Genomic DNA, 22,343 nt, shown 5'->3' with positions numbered 1-22,343 from the left:
CCTTGAAACAGTCTGTCTACTGTTGGAATACATAACATGATAGAAGAGAAAGAGTTCAAATAAACTATTAAAGAACATGTTTTCTGTACAAGAGCTACATGCTTCCCCTTGTGCTTCACGTGAAATACCTTTCAGAAGCAGATGAATGTTCAAGCTTACATCTAGGTTACAAAGAGAAGCTGGAATGAAATCATTGGCTTTCATTTATGCAGTGGGAAGGAATGCTCTGTCACAGGCTTTTACCTGATAGGTATATAAAATGAGTGTTTGGGATCATGGGCTGTTAGCTAGAGTTTCACTGAAATAAATTCTCTAAGTTCATTCTTTCCATTCTCTTCCGCCCTACATTGGTATATTGATTCCTCAGTTCTACAGACACACTATCCTTCGGAGGGGGAGAGATACAGGGAAGAAATACTCCTCTCTTTCCCCAGCATTTTTTCCATAAGGAATGTGTTTACTGATGGATTTAATTTTTGTGCTTTCCTCTACTTACAGCTCAGACATGAGCAGTGCCAGTAACTCACTGGCACGGGAATTCTTGACTGATGTCAACAGACTGTGCAATGCAGTGGTACAGAGGACAGAAGCCAAGGAAGATGAAGAAGAAGAAACTCATATGGCAGCACTGGGACAATACTTAGTTCAAGGCCGTGGGTTCATTTTGCTTACCACTCTGAACTCAACTATTGATCAGGTAGTAGCTTTTCTTAACTGGTTATAATTTTCGTATTGAGCTTTGACTGTAGATTTGTCTGGCTCATGTTGTCCATTTCTTTGTTGTTTTTCTCTTCTCCTTCTCGCCAACACTACTGGATACATACTAAGCAATTGGTAGGCTGAGATGTTCATTGAATCTTGAGCTCTGAAACTGCAGATCCCAGTGTTTACAAATATAATGAACTAAGTGAATCCTGGTTGAGTTTATTCAGCCCTTTTCTTAAGTGAGGTCAGCTGTTAATGCTGCTCAGATTCATCTTGTAGGTTTGATTTTTCTTTCATAAGGTCACTTGTGCTAAAACTCCAGTTTAAACTTGTGGTTTGGTTCTGGATTCCAGAAGGTGCACTGTCTAAACAATAAGTCCACGAGACTGAAGTTATATATAACTGTGGATTTTTTTTAGATGTCACTTGAGTTCTGCATAGTTGCTGTTAATAGATGCTTTGGGACTAGAGCTGCTGGAAGGACAGCTGGCTTTCATGTGAGAAGGAAATGGGGGATTCCATGTTCCTCCCCTCCAATAAAAACACAGTTGTGAAGTAGAAGAGGAAAAAAAGCTTGTAGCATCTGCAATTCAGCAAACATTTCCTAAGGGAATATTTTTTAAGAAAAGGAAGGCAGGGGAAAGAGGAACTTAATGAGGAAAGTAAATTTTCTGAAGGTGTACCACTGAAATTAGAAAAGTTAGGGTTTGCTTTTCCAGCCTTATTATTGTATGTTGAATGCTCTGTTGCTCGTTCACCCTCTCAATTAATTTATCTTCCTGAGAATATCTTTAGTAGGAGTTGGAAGAATAACTTTGGAAAAAACTTAGTTCTTAGGTCTTTATTGGATTGTATCAATAGTTTTTGATTTTTTTTAAATTTTCATTGAATCTGATAGTCTCATCAGAGAAATGCTATTTTTATGCCTCTATCTCTCTATATAACTGTATATATTTGTGTTATATATATATATATTTATATCTAAAAACTCCAATTGAAGTTGCTTATTTATGTAAATTTTCATTTCATTGCTACCTTGAATTTTTAGTGAAGGATGTTGCTTTAGCTGCATGTCCCTGAATGATGTTACCTGCCAAAAGGCTTGAGTCAGCTTTTTGTGTTTGAAAATTTTTGACCTTTAGGACTGAAACCAATCTGCAAATGCTGCAAAGCATCCCCTAAAGGAATTGTGTTTGGATTCTGTACTTGCTACAGTTTTTCTCTGTATTGGAATTCTTACTATATAAGTGTTAGAATCCCAGTAGGAGTAAAAGGGTTTTTAGTGGTTATTGTGTGGGGTTTTTTATAAATTAAGATTAACCTTCTCTCTTTCCTCCCATAAAATTTTACCTCTGTTATGAGTCAATAATATCAGTTATAAATGTAAGCTTTTTTCAGTTGCTTAAGGGTGTCATCTGGGAGAAAGTAGAAAGTTTCCCATCAAGTTCTTCAAAGTTTTATTTTTGGAATGACAGAAGTTTCAAACTTGTCTTTGGCTTCATGTTGGCTTTGTTTAAATCAACAAGTTCTGTGCTTTGGGCTTTTCTGGTTTTCTTCTTTTAAGTAAGGAATTCCTTCAACAAGAGGGATTAGGAGAGCTTTGTATGGAAATAGTTGCAGAGGTGTAATAAATATTTTGGATGCTTTCTGATTGGCTCTAGTTAATGATTATTTGCAGTAAGTAATTTTTTCCAGTGCTTAAAACAGCAGCAAGGCATAGGGAGCTGAATGCTGAATAGCTTGGTAAAATAAAGAAAGTTAATCTAGTTTTTAAGAGTACAAGATCTTTGTTTTTATTTTGTTCTGAACATAGGAGCTGACATGTCGAGAAGAACTTCTCACCCTCCTCCTGTCACTTCTGCCATTGGTGTGGAAGATCCCTGTCCAAGAAGAAAAAGCAATAGGTATGTTTTATCACTGAGGGTATTATACACTTACAGGTATGTAGACCTAAAAGGAGTGGTTTGTGTATTGCTACAGAGCTTGGGACACTTGACTAAAGAGGACTAATTCATTGCAGTACATATCCTCTAACACAGAATGAGGATGTGGATTCTGCAGAGAATTTAAACTCAGAAGTTGTCAGCATACAAGGAAGATAGAAATTGTATACAGAAGATAAAGGCCTTTGCACAGGGTGAAAGGCAATGCTTACATTACTGTGTAGCTGAGCTTGATGTTGGAAAGATTTTTCTTTTCAGGTGATTTGAGGGGAAAAGGGATTTGTAAGAGTATATTATATTTCTGCTGATGTGTGAAGTGTTTCATGATGAGTAGAAGGGGAAACATACTCATTGTCTCATTCTGTCTCTAGTGTCAGCTTATACCACTTGTTTGTTTTTAAAACAGACTTTTTTTGTCTGAAATTGAAGAACTGGGAAGCAGAGAATAAGCTTAAAGCTGAGCCATGGATGACAGAAAGTGAAAGAAGTGCATGGTTATCAGGAAGTCAGGCCCCGAAAAACAGAATAATACTGAATTATTATGAACACAATCAGGCTTCATTCTTTAGAGAATATCATGTTCCATGTCAGAAGCTGATGTGCTAATTGAACCCTTGTGGTTTGGCTGCTCGATAATCAAGGTTGCAAGAGACCTCCTCTAAGATCAAGTCCAGCCATTAACCTGCCACTTTGGTGTAACCCCTAAACCATATTTTCCAGCACCAGGTCCAGACTCCTATTAAACACGTCCAGAGATGGTGACCTTACCACCTCCCTGGGCACCCTATTCCAGTGCCTGACTACCGTACCAGTGAAAAAAATTTTCCTGATTTTCAATCTGAATTTGCCCTGTCTCAGCTTATGGCCATTCCCTCTAGTCCTCTCACTGCAGGCTTGGCAGCAGAGACCATCCCCCACCTCTCTCCACCCCCTGTCAGGTAGTTGTAGAGAGTGATGAGGTTACCCCTGAGCCTCTACTCAACGCTAAACAAACCAAACTCCCTCAGCCCTTCCTCATACAACATGTGTTTTAGAGTCAGTTTAAGGTGAATTAAATTATAGGGGTGATATCAATTAAACTCTGTGCAAAAACTGAACTAGGAAATGGCAGCGATTGTTTGTTTTGGTTTTGGCTCTTATATTTGTGTGATGTGTTCTTTTCCCTCCTAGAAGATAAAACAAAGGGAATGAAATAAATGAAGTTAACTGACTGAGAGAGTTCCTAAGGATTCTTACCTGAAGCTCTCCCAATGTTTTTTGCTATTTGAAACTACTGGAAATTGAAGGCTTTTGTTCATGTTTGTATGCTTGGAGGCTTTAAAGTGCCAGTTTCATAGAGCTTTTATATAATAAGCTTTTCCTGCTTGCTGAGTTGCATCATTCTTTCATGCTCCTGTAAGCATGATGGTTATCCTATGACAGCTTAGTGGCTTTTTCAGGGTTAGTTTAAAATGCTGTTGTGTAAATAGGTTTTAAGATGTTGTGGTTTATACACTGCATAACGTACAGTTTTTACTTCTACAAATGACTGTATCTTAGTACTGATGCAGTAAACATGATGTATCCAGTTGGGAATATCATTTGTTTGGTAAAGTACTCCTGCCTTCAAAGCAAGTGATGTTTCTTCCTTAACTATCACAACTACGACTTCTGAAGCAGAAAGGCATAGTCATGCTTGCACATGGAAGCATCTTTTCTTTCAGCTTGGTGAATGCTAGTAGCTATTATGTGGGCTTTGGGGGGTTTTGTGGGGGTGGGGGCTGTTCTTATTATTTATCACATTTCTCTAATTGCTGAACTTAACTGCAAGTATCCACCATCCAGTGTTTTATACGAAGTATTTTACGGCCTGAAACATCCAGTTACAGTTCTAAAACTACTTAAAAATAACAATGGATTTAATCCAAGAACATGCTGTTCCTGCTTTTTTGATAGTTTACGATCTAATTTCACCAGTACAAATGAGCCAGTAGTACTTGCATTTTATTTTTCAAAGTCTTCTTGCCCATTGAATCAGATTTAAAATTGATATTTGCTATTTTATATGGCAGTTGGGGTTTTTGTCTTTGCTTTTGTAGGAATACTCAGCATCCTAAGCATTATTCCTTTCCATCTCCCTCTTGTCCCTGACTGTTTTAAACTCCCCTACTTTAATTTCTGCTTCTTGTATTTAGAACAATTAACACTGCAGTAAAGACTGAGGTCTGTATACTTGAAGATCTGTATTGTTTCTAAGTAGAGAAATGTATTTCTTCTATTCCCACTGGTACATCAGCAATGTCTTCATTCATTCTAAGCAGACTGTGGGTTAACACACCCAGTTCCTATAGCCGCTCAATTGCAGAAAGTGGCAATGGAGCAACAAGTTGAAAAAAACCTTTTTTTTCCTCCCCTTACTTACCAAAAAGTCCTTTCATCTACCTTGATAATCTTTTTGAGAATGGAATAGTTGTGCCCACAAAAAGTTTTAGGAAACACTGGCACACTTTTGTCTAACCCTAGTTAGAAAATTAGCTGATTTGTCTAGACTTTGAAAATAGCCGGTATGGCTCCTAAACATGAGTTGTTGCTGCCTGTTTGACACTGAAGATGTCTGATATAGGTATATGCAAGGCCATGACCTGTTAAGATATGAATTTTTTGCATGGTTTGAATCTGGAAGTATTTAACTGTGAAATTAGGAAAAATGCTTTACATATTATAATGTTCTTTTGTTATCTTTGTTTCAACAGATTTTAATATACCCTTTACAGTAGACATATGTCTGACCAAAGAGAATAATTCAAGTTCAGTAAAATCTACTCAGGAAAAACCAAACTTAGATGGAAGCACTCATTCTTCTCTTCAGACTTCTGTAAAACTCAGTCTTCGGTCTCGAAAAAGCGGACGTCTGCGCAAAACCACTCACCGTTACTCTGTGCGAGATGCAAGGAAATCTCAGCTGTCCACTTCAGATTCTGAAGGCAATTCTGATGAAAAGACAACTGTAACAACAAAACACAGGCGCTCCCAGATACTTCAGCCTTTTTTAACATATCCGGTTAGGGACAGCTATGCTGCAGGTAGAAGTGATGGCCTACCTGCACAAGTGGTACCAAATTCTAATCCTGATGCCCCTAATTTAGAACATTCCAGCAAAATTATTCCAGCACATGAGCTCAACCCAGAGATTTCGAATGAGCCAGCTGCAGGAACTTCTAGGAGCAGCACAGAAAACTCTCCCTTTGACCTATGCCATGTCTTACTGTCTCTCCTAGAGAAAGTGTGCAAATTTGATACTGCTTTGAATCACAGCTCTGCTCTTTCAGCCAGTGTGGTGCCCACATTGACAGAGTTCTTATCAGCATTTGGTGACTGCAATGTAAGTAGTAGCACAGAAAACGAAGTAGTTTCTGCAGGGTGGACAGAAGAACCTGTGGCTCTGATACAAAGGATGCTCTTTCGAACAGTGCTGCATCTTATGTCTTTAGACATTAGCAATACAGAGACAATGCCTGACAATTTACGAAGAAATTTAACCGACTTGCTTAAAGCAGCATTAAAAATCAGAACTTGCTTGGAAAAGCAACCTGGTCCTTTTTCTCCAGAGTACAAGAAAACACTACAGCAGCCAGTTCAGGATGACTACATATTTTCTAGATATCGTCACAGAGCCTTGCTTCTACCTGAGGCTGTAGAAGGGGTCTTGCAGATTTTGATCTGCTGCCTACAGAGTGCAGCCTCCAATCCATTCTACTTTAGCCAAGCTATAGATCTGGTTCATGAGTTCATACAGCATCAGGGATTTAAGCTGTTTGAAGTAACAGTGCTTCAAATGGAGTGGCTGTGCATGAAGAATGAGGGAGTACCTGGGGAAGCGTCAGAGCATCTGAAAGCCTTAGTCAACAGCATCATGAAAATAATCAGCACTGTCAAAAAAGTGAAATCAGAGCAGCTCCATCAATCAATGTGTACAAGAAAGCGGCACAGACGATGTGAGTACTCTCACTTCATGAATCACCACAGAGATCTCTCTGGGCTCTCTGTATCAGCTTTTAAAAACCAAGCTTCCAAAACCCCTTTCGAAACTGCTGATGGAGAAGTTGTTTATCCTGAGAGATGCTGTTGCATTGCTGTTTGTGCACACCAGTGTTTGCACTTGTTGCAACAAGTTTCTTTGAGCAGTACCTGTGTTGAGATTCTCTCGGGTGTACATAGCGTAGGAATATGTTGTTGTATGGATCCAAAGTCTGTGATCGTCCCATTGCTCCATGCTTCCAAGTTACCAATATTAAAAAACTTTCAACAGCACATACTAAACATCCTTAACAAGTTTATATTGGATCAACTGGGTGGAGCAGAAGTCTCACCAAAAATTATTCAGGCGTCATGCAATATATGTACTGTAGACTGTGATCAACTTGCTCAACTGGAAGATGCCTTGCAGGGCAATGCTAGTGATGCTAGTCTTGTGTCTAGTCCCTCTTGCAGAGTTCAGGGAATTCTGCCTAGCACTGGATCTGAAGATATGTTGTTGAGATGGCATGCATTGGAGGCTTACCAGGACATTGTTTTTGAAGAAGACAAACTACGTGGCATGCAGGTTGCAAGCCATATTTGCCACTTAATTCAAAAGGGAAATGTAGTGGTCCAATGGAAACTATATAACTGTATTTATAATCCTGTGCTTCAGAGAGGAGTTGAGCTAGCTTGCCATGCTCAACAACAGCTCGGACTAAGTACAGCTGATAAACACACATGCAGTCACCATAGTCAGAGTTTGCCTTCTGAAGTACTTCAGGTTTATTTGCAGATGCTCCCCGTGTTGCTTAAATCCAGGTTGGTTGATTTTCTGTTTCTTACTGGAAAACATGTTAATTATGTGCAAAGCTTTATGTAAGTTTTATTTGGACTTCAGGCAGTGCTTTTGGATATTGCAGGTGGCAACAAGGTAAATGCTTGAGTGACGTAAGAGAATCCTAGATTCTTCACAATAGAAAGTGAGTGCTCTCTACTCACGGGTTATGGTATATAACAAGCTAAAGTGTGTAGAAACAAATAATCTTTGTCCAATGTGGCATGCTCTTTGCCTCTTCATTCCTCATGCTAAAGTGAGTCAGGAATGTTGAACAGATCGATATGTCATTTTTCTGTGGGAATTAGACTGCTTAGTTTTCTGATCTGCTTCCCTTTTCCTTCTAGGATTGTCACTATAGAAACCTCCTTTCAAAAACAAGGACTGATCCTTACTTGTCCTGAAATAACTGTTTTCTAATTTACAAAATCCTGTGCATTTAAACATGTTTTGGGTTTTGTTTTTAAACTAATGCCAAAACACACAAACCCCACAAATATTCTTCTGAGGCATGAAATAGAAACTTTGTATTTATTGCTGAATTGAGGAAATTCGGAGTATGAATGTGTCCTTTTGTCCAGGAAAGATTTTGATTTTATTTCTATTGGAGTCCTGAAGTGAATTTAGTGGGGCTATCCAAGACAATTGCAAAGAATAGATTAGTATTCTAGTTTATGTAAAAGATTGTCTAATATAGTTTAGGTTAGAAGTTAAAATTGTGTCAGAAGCTATTAATTTTTGAAATTCCACTTTGTGGCAAAGAAGCAAGAGAAATAAAGTTTAAATTCAAAAAAAAGTTTACATTATTCTGTTTTTTACTGGATTAAAGATGAGAATATACAAGTAAATGATTCATTTGATTCTAGAGTAACTTGGTTAGAGTAAAATCTGACCTGTGGGAGGGAGATAGGAGGGTAAGGTGGATGTCTACAAGCAACCCTAGTACAGTGAAAAACATAGATCCTTACCTCAAATTTTGGATGAACTTAGCATAAAGCTTCGGGAGTAGAAAAAAGGGAAAATAGCCTTGGAAACAAATATACCAAAAGGGGGTTGGGTTTTTTACATTGGACATGCTGGCATAACAATTGCACAGAAAGTTGTGCTTGAAAGGTATTCTGAATTCTACCTGAAATACATCATCCATGTAACTAACAGACATAGCCAGGAAAATGTCTTCAAGTTTGCTTGCGAAGGAATCTCTCCTTAATGATGAACTCATAGAACAGAGAAGTAACGATATTTACTAGCTCCAATTGCTGGTAAAAAATTGGGGGATGGGAGTACCACTAAAGAGCAAACGTCATAAACAATTAAACACCCTCAGTGTTTTGAAACATTATACATTTTTGTGCTCTACATTTTAGAGGGAGGCATTTCCTACATTATATCTTGGCAAAAAGTTGGATTTTCCACTACCAGTTGGACTCTAGAGCACTGCAAACAAGTTTCTATTCTCTTTAATCTACAGCAATTTCTAGCAATTACTGAACTACATGTATTTGTGGCTGATTTATAAGGTTAATTCTCTTATGCTTTCTCTTGCAGGGTAATTAGAGATTTGTTTCTGAGTTGTAATGGAGTGAATCAAATGATTGAGTTAAATTACTTAGATACATTGAGAAGCCACTCTTTGAAAGTGTTAGAGACTCTGATACTCTGCCTTGGTGATCAGCAGAAAGACCATGCAATGCCAGAACTGGAAGGCCTGGACAGCGAACAAAAGGAATCTACATCTGACTTGCCTACTTCTCTTTGCAGCCAGCATGCTGTTTCAGAAGTTCCTCAAAGCCTGAGCAAGTTTTATGCTGGCTTGAAAGAAGCTTACCCCAAAAAGAAAAAGTTTGTGAGCCAAGACATTCATGTCAACACAATAAATCTGTTCCTCTGTGTTGCTTTTTTGTGTGTCAGTAAAGAAGCAGATGGTGATCTGGATTCAGCTAATGACTCTGAAGATACATCAGGATATGATAGTACAGCGAGTGAGCCATTAGGCCACAAATTACCCTATCTGTCACTGGAAAGCCTTACTTTGCCCTCTCTGGAACATATTCATAGGGCTGCGGATATTTGGTCCATGTGTCGTTGCATCTATTTGTATAGTTCAGTTTTCCAGAGACAGTTCCATAGACTTGGAGGCTTTGAAGCATGCCATAGATTACTAATTCTGATCATTCAGAAACTTGCAAAAATTAAGGAAAAGGAGCAAGAAAAGAGGGAGAAAGTATTAAGTGTAAGCAGCAGAAGTTCGCATGGGAGTCCTCGTGCTGAGCTTCTCAACCAGAATGACTCTGTTCAGCTGGCTAAAAACAGAGAGGTGACGCAATTGGAGCTTGATAGTTCTGGCAGTTTTGCTGGTGCAGAACAGCTGGTGTCTGACTCTGTCTCCTGTGACAGCTCTTTGAGTAGGGAACACACTTCAGTTACTTCAGTTGCTAATCTTGAAGAGATAAAGACTTCTGTAAGAGAAGAGACTGAGTGGGCACTTCAAGGTATCAGACTTCTAGAAGCTTTGCTGACAATCTGTCTGCATAGTGCAAGCACCATGCAGCAGAAGATGGAAGTGGAGATGTTTCACCAGGTACTGTGTAACTTCCCTTAGCTTACTTTGCTCATATTTGTTACATACAATAATCTTTTAACAGTAGTTGAGTCAGAAGTTCTAGAGGAGAAAAAAGCTTGTGCTCCCTTTATGGTACCATATATTGTGTAGTACTGAAAGCATACAGTTAAATGATGTGCCTCGTAGTCAGGGTAGTGGTACTCTTTGGGAAAGAGCCTTCAGTGGAGAGTGTGTGTGACAGGGATGCTGCAGGAAAGCTGTATGGGCAAGATGTGAGCATTATTCACAGTGACTCACACATCGGTTTTGATGACGGTTCTGATGCTTGAGAAGGAGGAGTATTGGAGGGCACAGGTACTGAACAGACACCTGAAAAAATATTACTTAAGCTATACAGGTGAACTAAATCAGTGTTTACAAAGCTGTCAATTCACAGAAGACACCTTCACTATGCTTCAATGTTTTAATTGCTGTCTTGAATTTTACTTGGCAGTTTGTTGCAAAAGCAGGAGGCATTAAGTACAGGAAAGAAGTGGAAACTGGACTTTTGTCTGGATCCCTTGCTATTTTTTTGAACTTGGATGTGTCACCTTCTGTGTTGTTAATTCCTAGTAATGTTGTGGTGTGGTTTGAATGCGCACTCTGTACCTGAAACTTTTTCAAGGATGCTTGTTTTTGAAACAGTGCTTTCACTTGCAAATTTTGGATAACAGCATTTTGCTAGACTTTTTCAGTGTGCACATTCCAATTAACTGTCATGACAAACAGGATGAATCTTTCTTGTTTCAAGGGACTGGATGAAGTTTGATGGTTTTAGCTGAGAAGTCAGATTAGTGTAGGAAGAAATTGTTGAATGAAAGTACTAGACTGTTTCTGTTAGCCAGAACCCAGTAACATGAATCAAAATGTTTGTCTCCCCCAAAACACAGAACACCGGTGTGGATGATATCTTACTTGAAATAAGAGAGCAGCTTGCTCAATCAAAAGTGATAGAAACTGACTTGGCAAAGCCTCTGTTCGATTCACTGCTTCGTGTTGCATTGGGCACTTTTTCTGCTGATCTGGATCATCCTGAAGAGAAAATTGAGAAGGTATGAAACACCAACTAAGCAGTCTAATTCTAAATGCTGCAAGACTTTCTCAGTCAGGTTGATGGTGTTTGGGTCTTTTGAAACTCAGCAGGACATGTTTCTATGTCTGTGATTACCATGGCTGTTGAAGATGATTCTCATCTGTAAGTGCAATGCTGGTTATTGATATGGTCCCTACCTTTACTGATAATAAGTGAGCCATGGCCCCAAAGGTAGTAAGCTCAGTCACACTTTATGGACATACCTGAAACCTGATGTTCTCTTTCATCTCACTGCAGTGTGACAAATGCTCAAAGGAAGAGCTTCAGACAGGGATGTTGTCTGACTTTAGTGGCTGCAGACATATCTTCACCTTCGAGTGAATGTCTAGGTGTGTGTTGATGGTGATAGTGATTTTGGAAACAGTTACTCTTAATGAATTGGCCACCTGTGTACTAAAACTTGGATCAGGTAGTTAGTAAGAAAAATCCATCTTTGAAATTCAGTTTTTTATGTAAGAATAAAGTATTCTTAATGTATCTCAAGCTTCTTGGAAGGGTATGAGTGATTTGTTTCTTTTGTCAGTGGGCTTGGAGAAAATAGTCATTTGGAACGTTGTAAATTACTTGCTTTTCTGATACAAAGATTTTTTTTCTGACCAAAGATAGCATCTTTGCTTGGTGTGTTGTACAGACCCATTACACTGAGAAGGAGCCTGTGACACAACCTGAAGAAACTTCTGAAGAGACTGAAGAATTGCAGTGCTCTAGTCTTAAACTTTTTGCTGAAGAGGAAGGATATGAAGCAGATAGTGAAAGTAATCCTGATGATAGTGAAACCAAGAATGAAGGTAAATGTGATCTTTCTGAATACGCGAAGCAAATTTCTGAATATGACACAGCAAAGCTGCTTTATCTTTTGAGATGTATCAAAACAGGGTGAGCATCAGCTATCTTTAACAGAAAAAATAAATAACTTCTTTACTTTCAGTAGGATGCAGTTACAGATGGAGAGGTGATGAATATTCTTACTGAGTGTTACAGAAACTGTTCTGTATTGGTTGTCTTGGTTTATGGGACTCTTGCTCTAAAGTCATGTTGCTCAAATGTATTGTTGTGGTCTAGAAGCAGTTTTCTCCACAGGTGCTTATCAGTAGTTTGTTTGAAAATCAATGCTCAATTTTTTTTTCTTCAGAATTATAACAATCTGGTAAAAATTCAAGTGTAATTATATTATAGAATACCAGGTTGGAAGAGACCTCAGGGATCATCTGGCACAACCCTTTTTGGCAAAAGCACAGTCTAGACAAGATGGCCTGGGACCCTGTCCATCTGAATCTTAAGTGTCTAATGTTTGGGAGTCCACTACTACCCTGGGGAGATTATTTTAATGACTGACTGTTCTCACGGTGAAAAACTTTCCTCTTGTGTCTGTATAGAATCTCTCCGAGAGTAACATGTATCCGTTACCCTTTGTTTTGTCCGTGTAACTCCTTGGAAGGAGGATGTCTCCATCTTCTTTGTAGCCACGCTTTAAGTACTGGAACAGAGTGATAAGGTCTTCTCTAAGCTGCGTTTTCTCGTGGCTGAGCTAACCTGGTTCTCTCAACCTTTCCTCTCATCTTTTTTGCAAAGCAGGGTCTAAAACTGAACAGAGTATTCCAGGTAAGACCTGCCAAGCACCTAGTAGAATGGGATAATGGCTTCTTCATCCCTGTTGCTGCTGCCCTTGTCAATGCAGCCCAGCATCCCATTGACTTTCTTTGCCACAGCAGCACACCATTCACTCATACTGAGCTTGCTGTCCCCGGGACCCCCAAGTCCCTTGCCACAGAGCTGCTCCCCAGATGGGCATATCACAGACTGTGCTGCACTCCTTAATTGTATTTTCCCAGGTGCAAGACATTGTTTGTCCTTGTTGACCTTCATAAGGTCAACTCACTCTTCCAGCGGATCCTTCCTGCAGGGTGGCTTTCCATTCTCAAGTGTTCACTTCTCCACTCAGTTTGGTAGCATCAGCAAACTGCCAGGGTAGACTTGATGCCATCATCCAGATCACTTACGGAGATATTAAACAGCATTGGGCCCACTATCAATCCCTGGGGTCCCCACTTGTGACAGTTGCCGTGTTGAAAAGAAGCAATTTATCACCACCCTCTGGGTGCAGTTGGTCAGCCAGTGCCCATCCGCTGCACAGACCCCTTGTCCAGTCCATAATGCATCAGTTTCTCTAGGAAAAGGCTGTGGGAAACTGTATCAAAAGCCTTGGGGAAATCCAGGTAGACAGTGCTCACTGCTCATTCCACATCAGCCAAGCAGGTTAATTTGTTGTAGAATTTGATCAGATTTGTTAAGCATGATTTGGCCTCAGTGAATCCGTACTGGCTTTTCCCAGTTCCGTGCTTCATTTGACTTATGATAGACCCCTTGTTATATAACGTGTCTCTTCGTATTCATTCAGTGATTGGTGTGCACATTTCTTGCTGTGTTCTGTTTGAGTAATTAATTTTAAAGATGAATCTGCTTTCATCTTGTCTTTTGTACTGAACACACCTGGATGCTCACGTTCTGGTATGAGGTCAGCCTGTGCGGAAACTGCCTTTAGTAGAACTGTTTTAGACTGTTGCTGTTTACCTGCATGACTAGGATTTAGCAGTAGATACATAAGATTTTAAAAGCATGTCTGAATTAAAAAATGAAACTGAAATACTTCCATGAAGCTTGTACATGAAACATATGTCTGTACCAAATAATTTTAAATAACATGTTTTAAAGTCTCTCCAAGATGCAACAGGAGAGGCTTTACATGTTTGGTTTTTCCCTTGTTTGTCATGCAGATGTTGTGTCATGTGCGTTTTCTGAGTTGAAAAACTAATCTGCTTCCCTCAGCTTTTTAACGTAAAACAATTAAAATTTCTCTCCTTTCTTGGCAGCTCAGAGTTCTGTATAGAAATTTGAGGCTCTGTTACAATCATTTTACTGTCATGTTTCATGAATTGCCTGTTTCGCCATTACTGTGTGTGTTCAGTTCCCAGGAAGTGAAGGCATATGGTTTAAGAGCATCCTTTTCTTTCTGCATTAGCAGGAAAATAGGAAAATCTGAAGCATAATAGAAGATTATGCTCACTTGTGAAAACTGCATATAAGCTAGGGACTATTTTTGTACCTATGAGAAGACTGGAGAAAGTATGTCCTTGGATATTTTGCTTAAATCATGTAAACTGTATGCAGATGAGTAAGTTCAAGTAAGACAAGTGTGGGTTTTTTTTCAGGAGCAGACACAAAGGCAGAACCAGGATGTACTGGTCCTTCAGGTTATTTTAATGACCTAGCTGAAAACATCAGTCAAGGAGAATTAATGTATCCTGAAATCTGCATGTTGGAATTAAACTTGCTCTCAGCTGGTAATGCAAGTTTAGATGTGCTTGCTCATGTATTCCAAAGCTGCCTGAAAATCATCAACCAGAAGGAGAGAAATGCCACTGTACTTATAGAACAGGTAAAAATGCTGTTATCCAAGGCAACAGTTCAGCAGTTGTGTATCTTTTCTTCACTTTTATAGTATCAATACATCTAATAGCGATTTTGAATGTTGTCACTCATGGGATTTGATAAGACCTGAAGAAAGTGTAAATGACTGATATGATCAGCTCCATTGCATTTAAGTTGCCAGAAACTAAGTAATGCATTGAAAGGTATTTGACCTGCAAAACTTTTTGGTTTCACAGGTGTCTCATTTTATCTAGACTGTTCAGTCACTAGAGCTGTAGATGCAGATTTAATGATTGTCAGGGTGTTAAAAAAACAGATATCTGCTTGTATATGTATATATGTAAACATTCTAAGCTTACATGTATTCATTAGAAGCTGAGTGGTGTACTTCAAATATTTCATCTATTATTGCTTCATAAGTTTATATTAGAAATTAGTTATGTATATGTTGATGTCCTCGTGATCCTTTGGAATTTCTAGTTAGCTTATTTGCTTTTTAATAACTGAATATGCCTTGTGCAAAAAAATCACATTTGCTTTTTAATAACTGAATATGCCTCGTGCAAAAAAAATCATTTTAATTTCAAAGTCCCTTCTGCAGCTGAAGTGTACAGAACAAAAAAGAATGTTAGCAAATGTGAAAAAGTTCAATAATGTGAAGTAATTGGAATTGTCAGTAACATTAGTAGCAGGCAGGCATTGATTGGAAGGATTTAGTTTTTTGAGCTGTTGTATATTCTTCAGATAGCCATTTTCCTTGTATTTCTTTTAACAGGGAGCTGTTAAACATCTTTTGGGAGGATTTCTGAATATATTGACACAAACAGAATCTAGTTTTCATGGTGAGTTAAAGGTCCAAGTAGTTTGAATATTGTTTTTTATAATTTGATGTATACACAGTCAATTTTATTTTTTTTAGTTCACAGTGCAAATGCAAAATTGACAAAGGAAGTTGATTGGCATGTGTGAATTTATGCAGCTGCTTTTTTAACTTGTAGGAAACTTGTGCAACTTTAGTGTAAATAGAGGGTTATTTTTGAGCTAGTGGAAATTTGTTATTTAAACAAATATTGACAGATCTAAAAATGGTAGTCGAAATGATAAACATTAGTTTGACAGTGTTAAACATTGCTCAGAAAAATAACAGCTGATCGAATCTCACTCCATCACAACATAAGTTCTTATTTCCGATTTCTTTGTAGCACAGGTCTTGATGTCTTGAGTTTTATTTCTAGTTGAAAAACAGTTAGCTAATCCAAGAATGTGGAAGAAAAATAAATGCTTGCCATAAGATAGCTTCACATAGTGAGGGTGCTCCACAGCAGGAGATGATGTAAACCCATCCCAGGACTTTGATCCCTGGCTCTGTGGGGAGAGCCTTTGCCAGGTAGATGCTAGGTTCCCAGACTTTCAGATTCCACTTTGTAAATGTGGGAGCTAGATTTGGCAGGGCCATCTGGATTTGTTCAATGAAGTCATGAATGATAGTTTCAGGGAATACTGTTGGATCTCTCTCGAGTTCATCTTGGAATCATTATTGCTTCCTTACTTTGAAATGTTTTTGCAAAACACTATGAATTCCAAGTTAATGTTTTCTTATAATAGTGTAGCTTTTAAAAAAATCTTTTCAAGAATATTATTATCTCTTTATTTTTAGCATGTCAGATGGTGCTGGTAGATCTGCTAGTTTCCTTGATGAGTTCACAGACATGTTCAGAAGAGCTAACTCTTCTTCTGAGGATATTTTTGGAGAAGACACCTTGTACGGTATGTATGGAGTAGCATGTAGCAAAATTCAGAGGCTTAATGAGAAAAATAAAGCAAAAAGAAAATCCTTTTGTGTCCAAGAATTTTGGGAAACAAGGAGACAAACAGCCATGTTCAAACTCATCATAGCAAATAAAATGTGGTGGTTGAAATAATTCACTCTCAAAACATGAAAAGAGAAGGGAAGATAAAGAGTTTTGAAGTGCGTGTTAGTCCTGGGAACTCTCTTCAGCATAAGAAACTAAGATTCCTCTTGAAGAGACTGACATTGTGTTTATGGATGACAGAATATTAGTACTGTAAACTTTGAAGCAATGCCTTTAAAGTTATGAAGCATCTCACTATTTCAGGAATGCTTTAACTGCAGGAATTACTTTCAAAACTGTCTTAAGTTGGTTTATGTAACACTGAAATCTACTGCTTGTATGGGATATACTGCTGAAATAATGCTCTGTTAGTTTGTGTGTGAGTCTGTAGAAAAATACAAGTGGAAAGAAATGAAAGAAAATATAGTGGGGTCTGAAATAGTACCAAACTGAACAAAGAGTCACAGGTCAATTTTTCAAAGGTAGCTTGTAATAATTGACTAAGTAACTAGAGAAACATTTTGGCTAAAGGGCTCAGCTAGTTTTGTTACTTATTATGCAGTAACAGTGTGTGCATTCTTAACCAGCCTCAAACATGGGGTAAAAGATGTGATCCCTTGATGCAATATAAATTGATCTGCTAGCACATAACAAAAGTAAGATTGTGCCATGACCCCTTGCTGCAGTTTGGCTGATTCCTAAGCACAGTACCTTGAAGGCTGATCTGCCCAGACTAAATGCCCAAATCTCTGTTGGGCCATAGTCTGTTCAGGTTGCTACTTGATACTTCATAAATGTGTGTCAGTTTGGATATGAAAGTCCATCTCTGTTGGGAAAATATGAATCCAAATTTAAATGAAGTGTAGGCTTCTATTTAGTTATATGACACTTGACTGTGTGGTGTTAACAGTTTAATTTTTCTCATTTATTTCTTCTAGGAGATACTACTCAAGGGTGTATTGAAGATCATAGACACTAATATTCATATGAACCCATTGCAGTACCTTGCCTTCCCTTTGCTACATGGCACAAATTTGAGTAGTAGCTCTTCACAAAAATCTGCTGGCACTTCCAATGGCAAAACTGCTGGACTAGTGAAAAGGGGAAAGTTTTCACAGAGTAAGAAAGAGGCAGATGGTGAAAACTTGAGTCACCAACTGCTTTCTTCATGGCATGTAGCCCCAATTCACTTGCCTTTAGTTGGACAAAACTGTTGGCCACACATGTCTGATGGCTTCAGTGTCTCACTGTGGTTTCATCTGGAGTATGCTCATGAAACAGAAAATTCAACAGAAAAGGGGAAAAAAGTCAGGAGAAGAAGCAGACTCGTAGCTGTAAGAGAGAACAGTTTTGACAGCACAGGTGAGGATATAGTGCTTTCCATTTCTGTTTACATAGCACTGAAGGATTCTGATTACACATATTACTAATCTATGTGCTCTTCACAAAAGTTTGCAATCTTTTATGATGGTTATTAAACAGTAGTAGTAGTATTTCTGATTTTTCTTTGAGTACTGTATGATATAAATAAAACATTTCTAGCCTTAGTTCTTAGATTAATGCCTGCTTCCTCAGAAATTCAGTAGTCTCATTGAATTTGTAACTTCAGTAAAATATCATTATGCTACTTCATGTTATGATGAAGAAAATATTAAATGCTGTAGCTGAAAGGTCATGGGAAAAGACTGTTCTCAAGTTTACTTGGTTTCATGTATTGATGATCAAATTAGAGCCTGAGGCTGACTCAGTGTAAATCCTCTACCTTTCCTTGTGTGTATGCCATTGTAAATGTCAGTAGCTGTACAATATTTTTCTGTTTATACTCTTGTGGCAACACACCTGCTCCCAAACTGTTCTGAGCAGAATCTTTTGGATAATAATTTGTAGGAGGAAAAAACACAGAAATTATTTCAAATGTCTCATGTTCACAACACTTGGAATACCTTTTACTGTACTTTTTTTCTTTTGTACTATATTTGAATAAAAGGAGGGAAAACTCAACCCCTTATCTTGGAACTCATTAGAGCTGCTTTTGTTAGCAGGTCTGTGCTTTGGCTTGGTAAAGTAAAAACACTGAGTACAAGATCATGCTTAAAGGGTAGTATGATTTATGAAGAAAAAGCTGAAGATTGCTTGGTACACACTAAGACTGCCAGTTCAACATAGGAATGTAATATGATATGGCATGTGGGATCCCTCACTGATAGTGTATATCCACCTCAGTGGATTTACATGATTACAAACAAAAGTATGTGGGGTGCTGAGTTGATGTCAAGTTTGTGTTTCAGTTTGAGACCTAATTTTATGAACAGAAGTGTGCACATGAGTCAGCCTACTTTTTTTTAAAAAAAGGGGACCTAATTTTATGAACAGAAGTGTGCATATTAGTCAGCCTACTTTTTTTTTAAAAAAGAAAAAATCCAACAAAGAAACTGGTCAGCTAAGCAAGAAATAATTCTAGGCTGTATCTGAACTGTTTCTTTTCATGCTTGTTTGATATCTGGTGTGAAATGCATTGTTGTTGTATTGTAATTGTGTTTCAACATGTTTATATCTCTAGAAGAAATGAAGTCTATAGGAATGGAATACCTAAGCCTGGGAGATAAACTTGTTGAAGATGGCTGTATTCATATCATTTCACTGGGTTCCAAAGCACTGATGATACAAGTCTGGGCAGACCTGAACACGGGAGCATTCATATTTCGGTATGGTATTTGAGTCCAAAAGCAATCCTGTGAATATACTGTATTGCTGCTTCCAGTAGCAGCTTGCAGAGAAAACTACTGGAGAGTAGAGAACTAATTCCTGTAGTAAAGACATCTTGCACACTGATGGGGCAACATCAAGTAAGTTTATACAGTTCCACAGGTGTACTAGCTTAGTGTTAGGCTCTGGTCTTGCATGTTTCATGTAATGTATAAATAACTGCCCAAAGTGAGAGGCAAGGTCAGTCATAAACATAATAGCAATTCAAGTTTGTATGAAACGACACAAATGTGTGAAGATGGAGGAAGGTTTTGCAGCTGTAGGTTTTCACAGCTGAGGTGTGAAAGTTGCTGTTACGTAATATGTCCTGTGACCATCTTGGTTTTAATCTTCTGTATACATTTTAGCCCTAATTTAGTTCTCATAAGTAATGTATTCTTAAAATGGGTCTAGAGCTACAATTTTAGAACACTTTATTCAGTATTTGAAGCACCTGTATTTTTTAATAAACAATTTAACTTCTCTATAAATTGGAGATAATATCCTTATCTTAAATGTAAACAGATTTGTGTAGACAAGTTAAATCACCGATGAAAGTTGAAACTGGTGTGAGGATTTCCCTAGCTTATGTTGAGCACTCTAAAAATAGAATTGTGATCAAAAAATATATCTGTGCAAGTTAAAGAATGCAATCTCAAACTAACTGAGGCCAAAAATTGCAGATTTGGCGGTTAAAATGTAAATATGAAAACAAACACACACAATTATTTTGCCTTTTCTGTTGTTTTCATAGCATGTGCATGGATCCAAATGATGAGATGAAAGCTGGTCTGCTGGCACAGGCTGAATCTCCAGAGAATGTTTTCCTTGTGGGCAGGTGGCAGCACTTGGCATTAAAGTATCTGCAGAAGCCAGAAGGCAAGAAAAATTTCCATGGAAAGCTGTTGCTGTGGGTTTCTGGTCAGAGGTAAAGTCTACATTAGTTGTACCTAGATATTTAAGATAAATAGGAAAACATCTGCACTACTATTTTCTGGTAGGACAACATCTGCACTGAGGGTAGGAGAGGGGGTGTGTGCTAGGAATTCTCTAGATATATCCAGGATAGTCATGATTGCTTTGAGAATCATCAGTTTGTGTACTTTATATACTTTCCCACCCTTACAGTGTGAGGTTATAAAAGCCCAGGGGTTCCTTTGTTTGGCATCCCTCCTCAGATGCACTCAGCTCAAGCTGTTGTTCAATTATTGCACCAAGATTAAATTATTTTAAGGATCTGAACATCTGAGACTCTGCTATGGGAAACCTGGGGTCGAGTTGGTAAGGAAGCCTGGTCTGACTGTGGGAGTGTGAGGTGTGTGGCTACAAAGGGGTTTCAGTGCCATCTCAGGTGGTGTGAGAGGGAGTGCCAGAGTGGCTTCTGGATTGTCAGACAGGGAGGTTTCCTTAACACAGTTGTTTTGTTCTGCTGAGAGAAACGGAGAGGGAAGAAGTTAAAAAATATTTCAGACAAGATATGAACTGGCAGAGGGAAGTACTGCTTTCACTACGAAGTTAAGGTCCATGCTTTTGATGCTTGCTTGGGTGGGCCTGTGCCTGCGTGAGTTATTCACTGGTTAGAGAAAAAGGAATGTATTAAATATCACAGTCTCCATCCTTGCTTTTTAAAGTCCAGACTGTGAAGACTATGTTCAGGCTGTGCATGCTGGTGTGCAATAAAGTCCAAATATGGAAATATAGGGGAAGCTAAAAATACCATGATGGTCTGTACATGTGCAGTTATTGAGGCTCCTCTATATATAGAATTAGTTGCTAGTTTGGTAATAGTTAGGCTCTTTCAGGAAGCTTTGGATGACCTTTACAGTCCAATCTGTCTGTTTATGTAAAGGCACATAAAGCTAATTGGATGCTTTCTGAAAGCATCAGGCTTATTGCCGGTGGCTGTGCTGTGCACTTGTTCTGACAATGTTCCCTGATACAAGCAAATCCTCAACATGCTGTTTTCCAGCATATGTGAACCACGTTTTTCATGATGGGCATTAGCATACTTAAAGGCCTTTGGCTTCTTAGAAATAGTAGAAATGCTTGGAGAAATTGTGATACTTTGGAAGTCTGTATAGTGTCACATACCACTTCTTTGCTGAAGTCAGAGGAAAGAAGGGGAAAATTTCAGATCTAGGAAATCTTGACTTCATGGCAACCGTAGTTGGGGCCCTATTCACCTGTTCTGTGCAGTATTTGAATACGTATATCATTATGCAGCTGAGCTTTAAGGTGTCTAGAAGTTGAAGAGTACTTCAGTAATTTAATGTTGTTAACAGCATGGCTTCTCATCCTCCGAATGTTAAAATTATTTTAAACCTAAGCTAAATATATTTGGTAGCAATTTCGATCAGTTCTTAAGATTTAAACTTGTTTGTTTATATGTATTTCTAGGAAGTGTGAGATAAATTTAGATTATGCACTACCAAGGAAAACAAGTTTATCTGCTGACAGTAATAAAACGTTTTGTATGATTGGCCATTGTACATCATCTCAAGAAGAATTGCTTCGACTGTCGGGTAGATGGAATCTTGGAAATCTGCTCCTGTTTAATGGTACTTTTCTATGGTTATTTTTTCTTGAATAAATCTTCATTTCCTCTTCCCCTTACAAGATCAAAGGCTTATTTTGATTTTTTTTTTTTTATCATGCCAAGCTTTTACAGTAAAAACACTATATTCCTTAGCAGCATAGTATATCAGGGACAAGGTAGGCAAATGTTTCAGTAATGTGTACTTCCTAATGTGTCCTTCTACCATATTCTCTTGCCTTCTTTATAGTGCCATAATTGGCAATTACAGTTGCTTTAGTGTTCTTTTTTCTTTAATATCTTGGGGTAGGAAATAGAGATACTATTTGCTCTGGCTTTTTCTTAAAGCATTAAGTCTGTCTTATCTGGAAAATTGATTTTGCTTACGTGCTTCTAAAGGCCTAGCTTCAAATTACTTAAAGCGTGTTAAAAAGCAAATAAAATCTGAACCACCAAATGCTCTGAGTTAAGTATGCTTATTTCTGAAACTGCTAAAGTTATTTTGGAGCTTTCTTAGGTATATAATTCTCCTCCTTCCTTGGGAAGCTTTTTCTGGTACTTCTGGGTGTTTGCTTAGTGCTGAAGGCTGTAACCCTGCTGCTTGCC

At 38.3% G+C, this 22,343-nt stretch overlaps 1 protein-coding gene across 1 annotated transcript in view; it reads left to right on the top strand.

Annotated features, from left to right (window-relative positions):
• Window positions 1–505: 505 nt before the first annotated feature.
• Window positions 506–22,343, top strand: part of LYST (lysosomal trafficking regulator) — a 60,807-nt gene continuing 38,969 nt past the window's right edge. The window contains 13 exon segments of the mRNA XM_009072721.1: window positions 506–700; window positions 2,522–2,609; window positions 5,381–7,466; window positions 9,031–10,063; window positions 10,975–11,136; window positions 11,809–11,965; window positions 14,387–14,613; window positions 15,382–15,448; window positions 16,264–16,373; window positions 17,398–17,821; window positions 19,020–19,164; window positions 19,959–20,132; window positions 21,602–21,762. Coding sequence (XP_009070969.1) covers window positions 506–700; window positions 2,522–2,609; window positions 5,381–7,466; window positions 9,031–10,063; window positions 10,975–11,136; window positions 11,809–11,965; window positions 14,387–14,613; window positions 15,382–15,448; window positions 16,264–16,373; window positions 17,398–17,821; window positions 19,020–19,164; window positions 19,959–20,132; window positions 21,602–21,762 — 5,029 coding nt within the window.

Source organism: Acanthisitta chloris, unplaced genomic scaffold (assembly GCF_000695815.1).
Source record: "Acanthisitta chloris isolate BGI_N310 unplaced genomic scaffold, ASM69581v1 scaffold23054, whole genome shotgun sequence".
NCBI lineage: Eukaryota > Metazoa > Chordata > Aves > Passeriformes > Acanthisittidae > Acanthisitta > Acanthisitta chloris.
The sequence above is the reverse complement of the archived record's forward strand: the minus strand, read 5'-3'. Positions and strand labels throughout refer to the sequence as shown.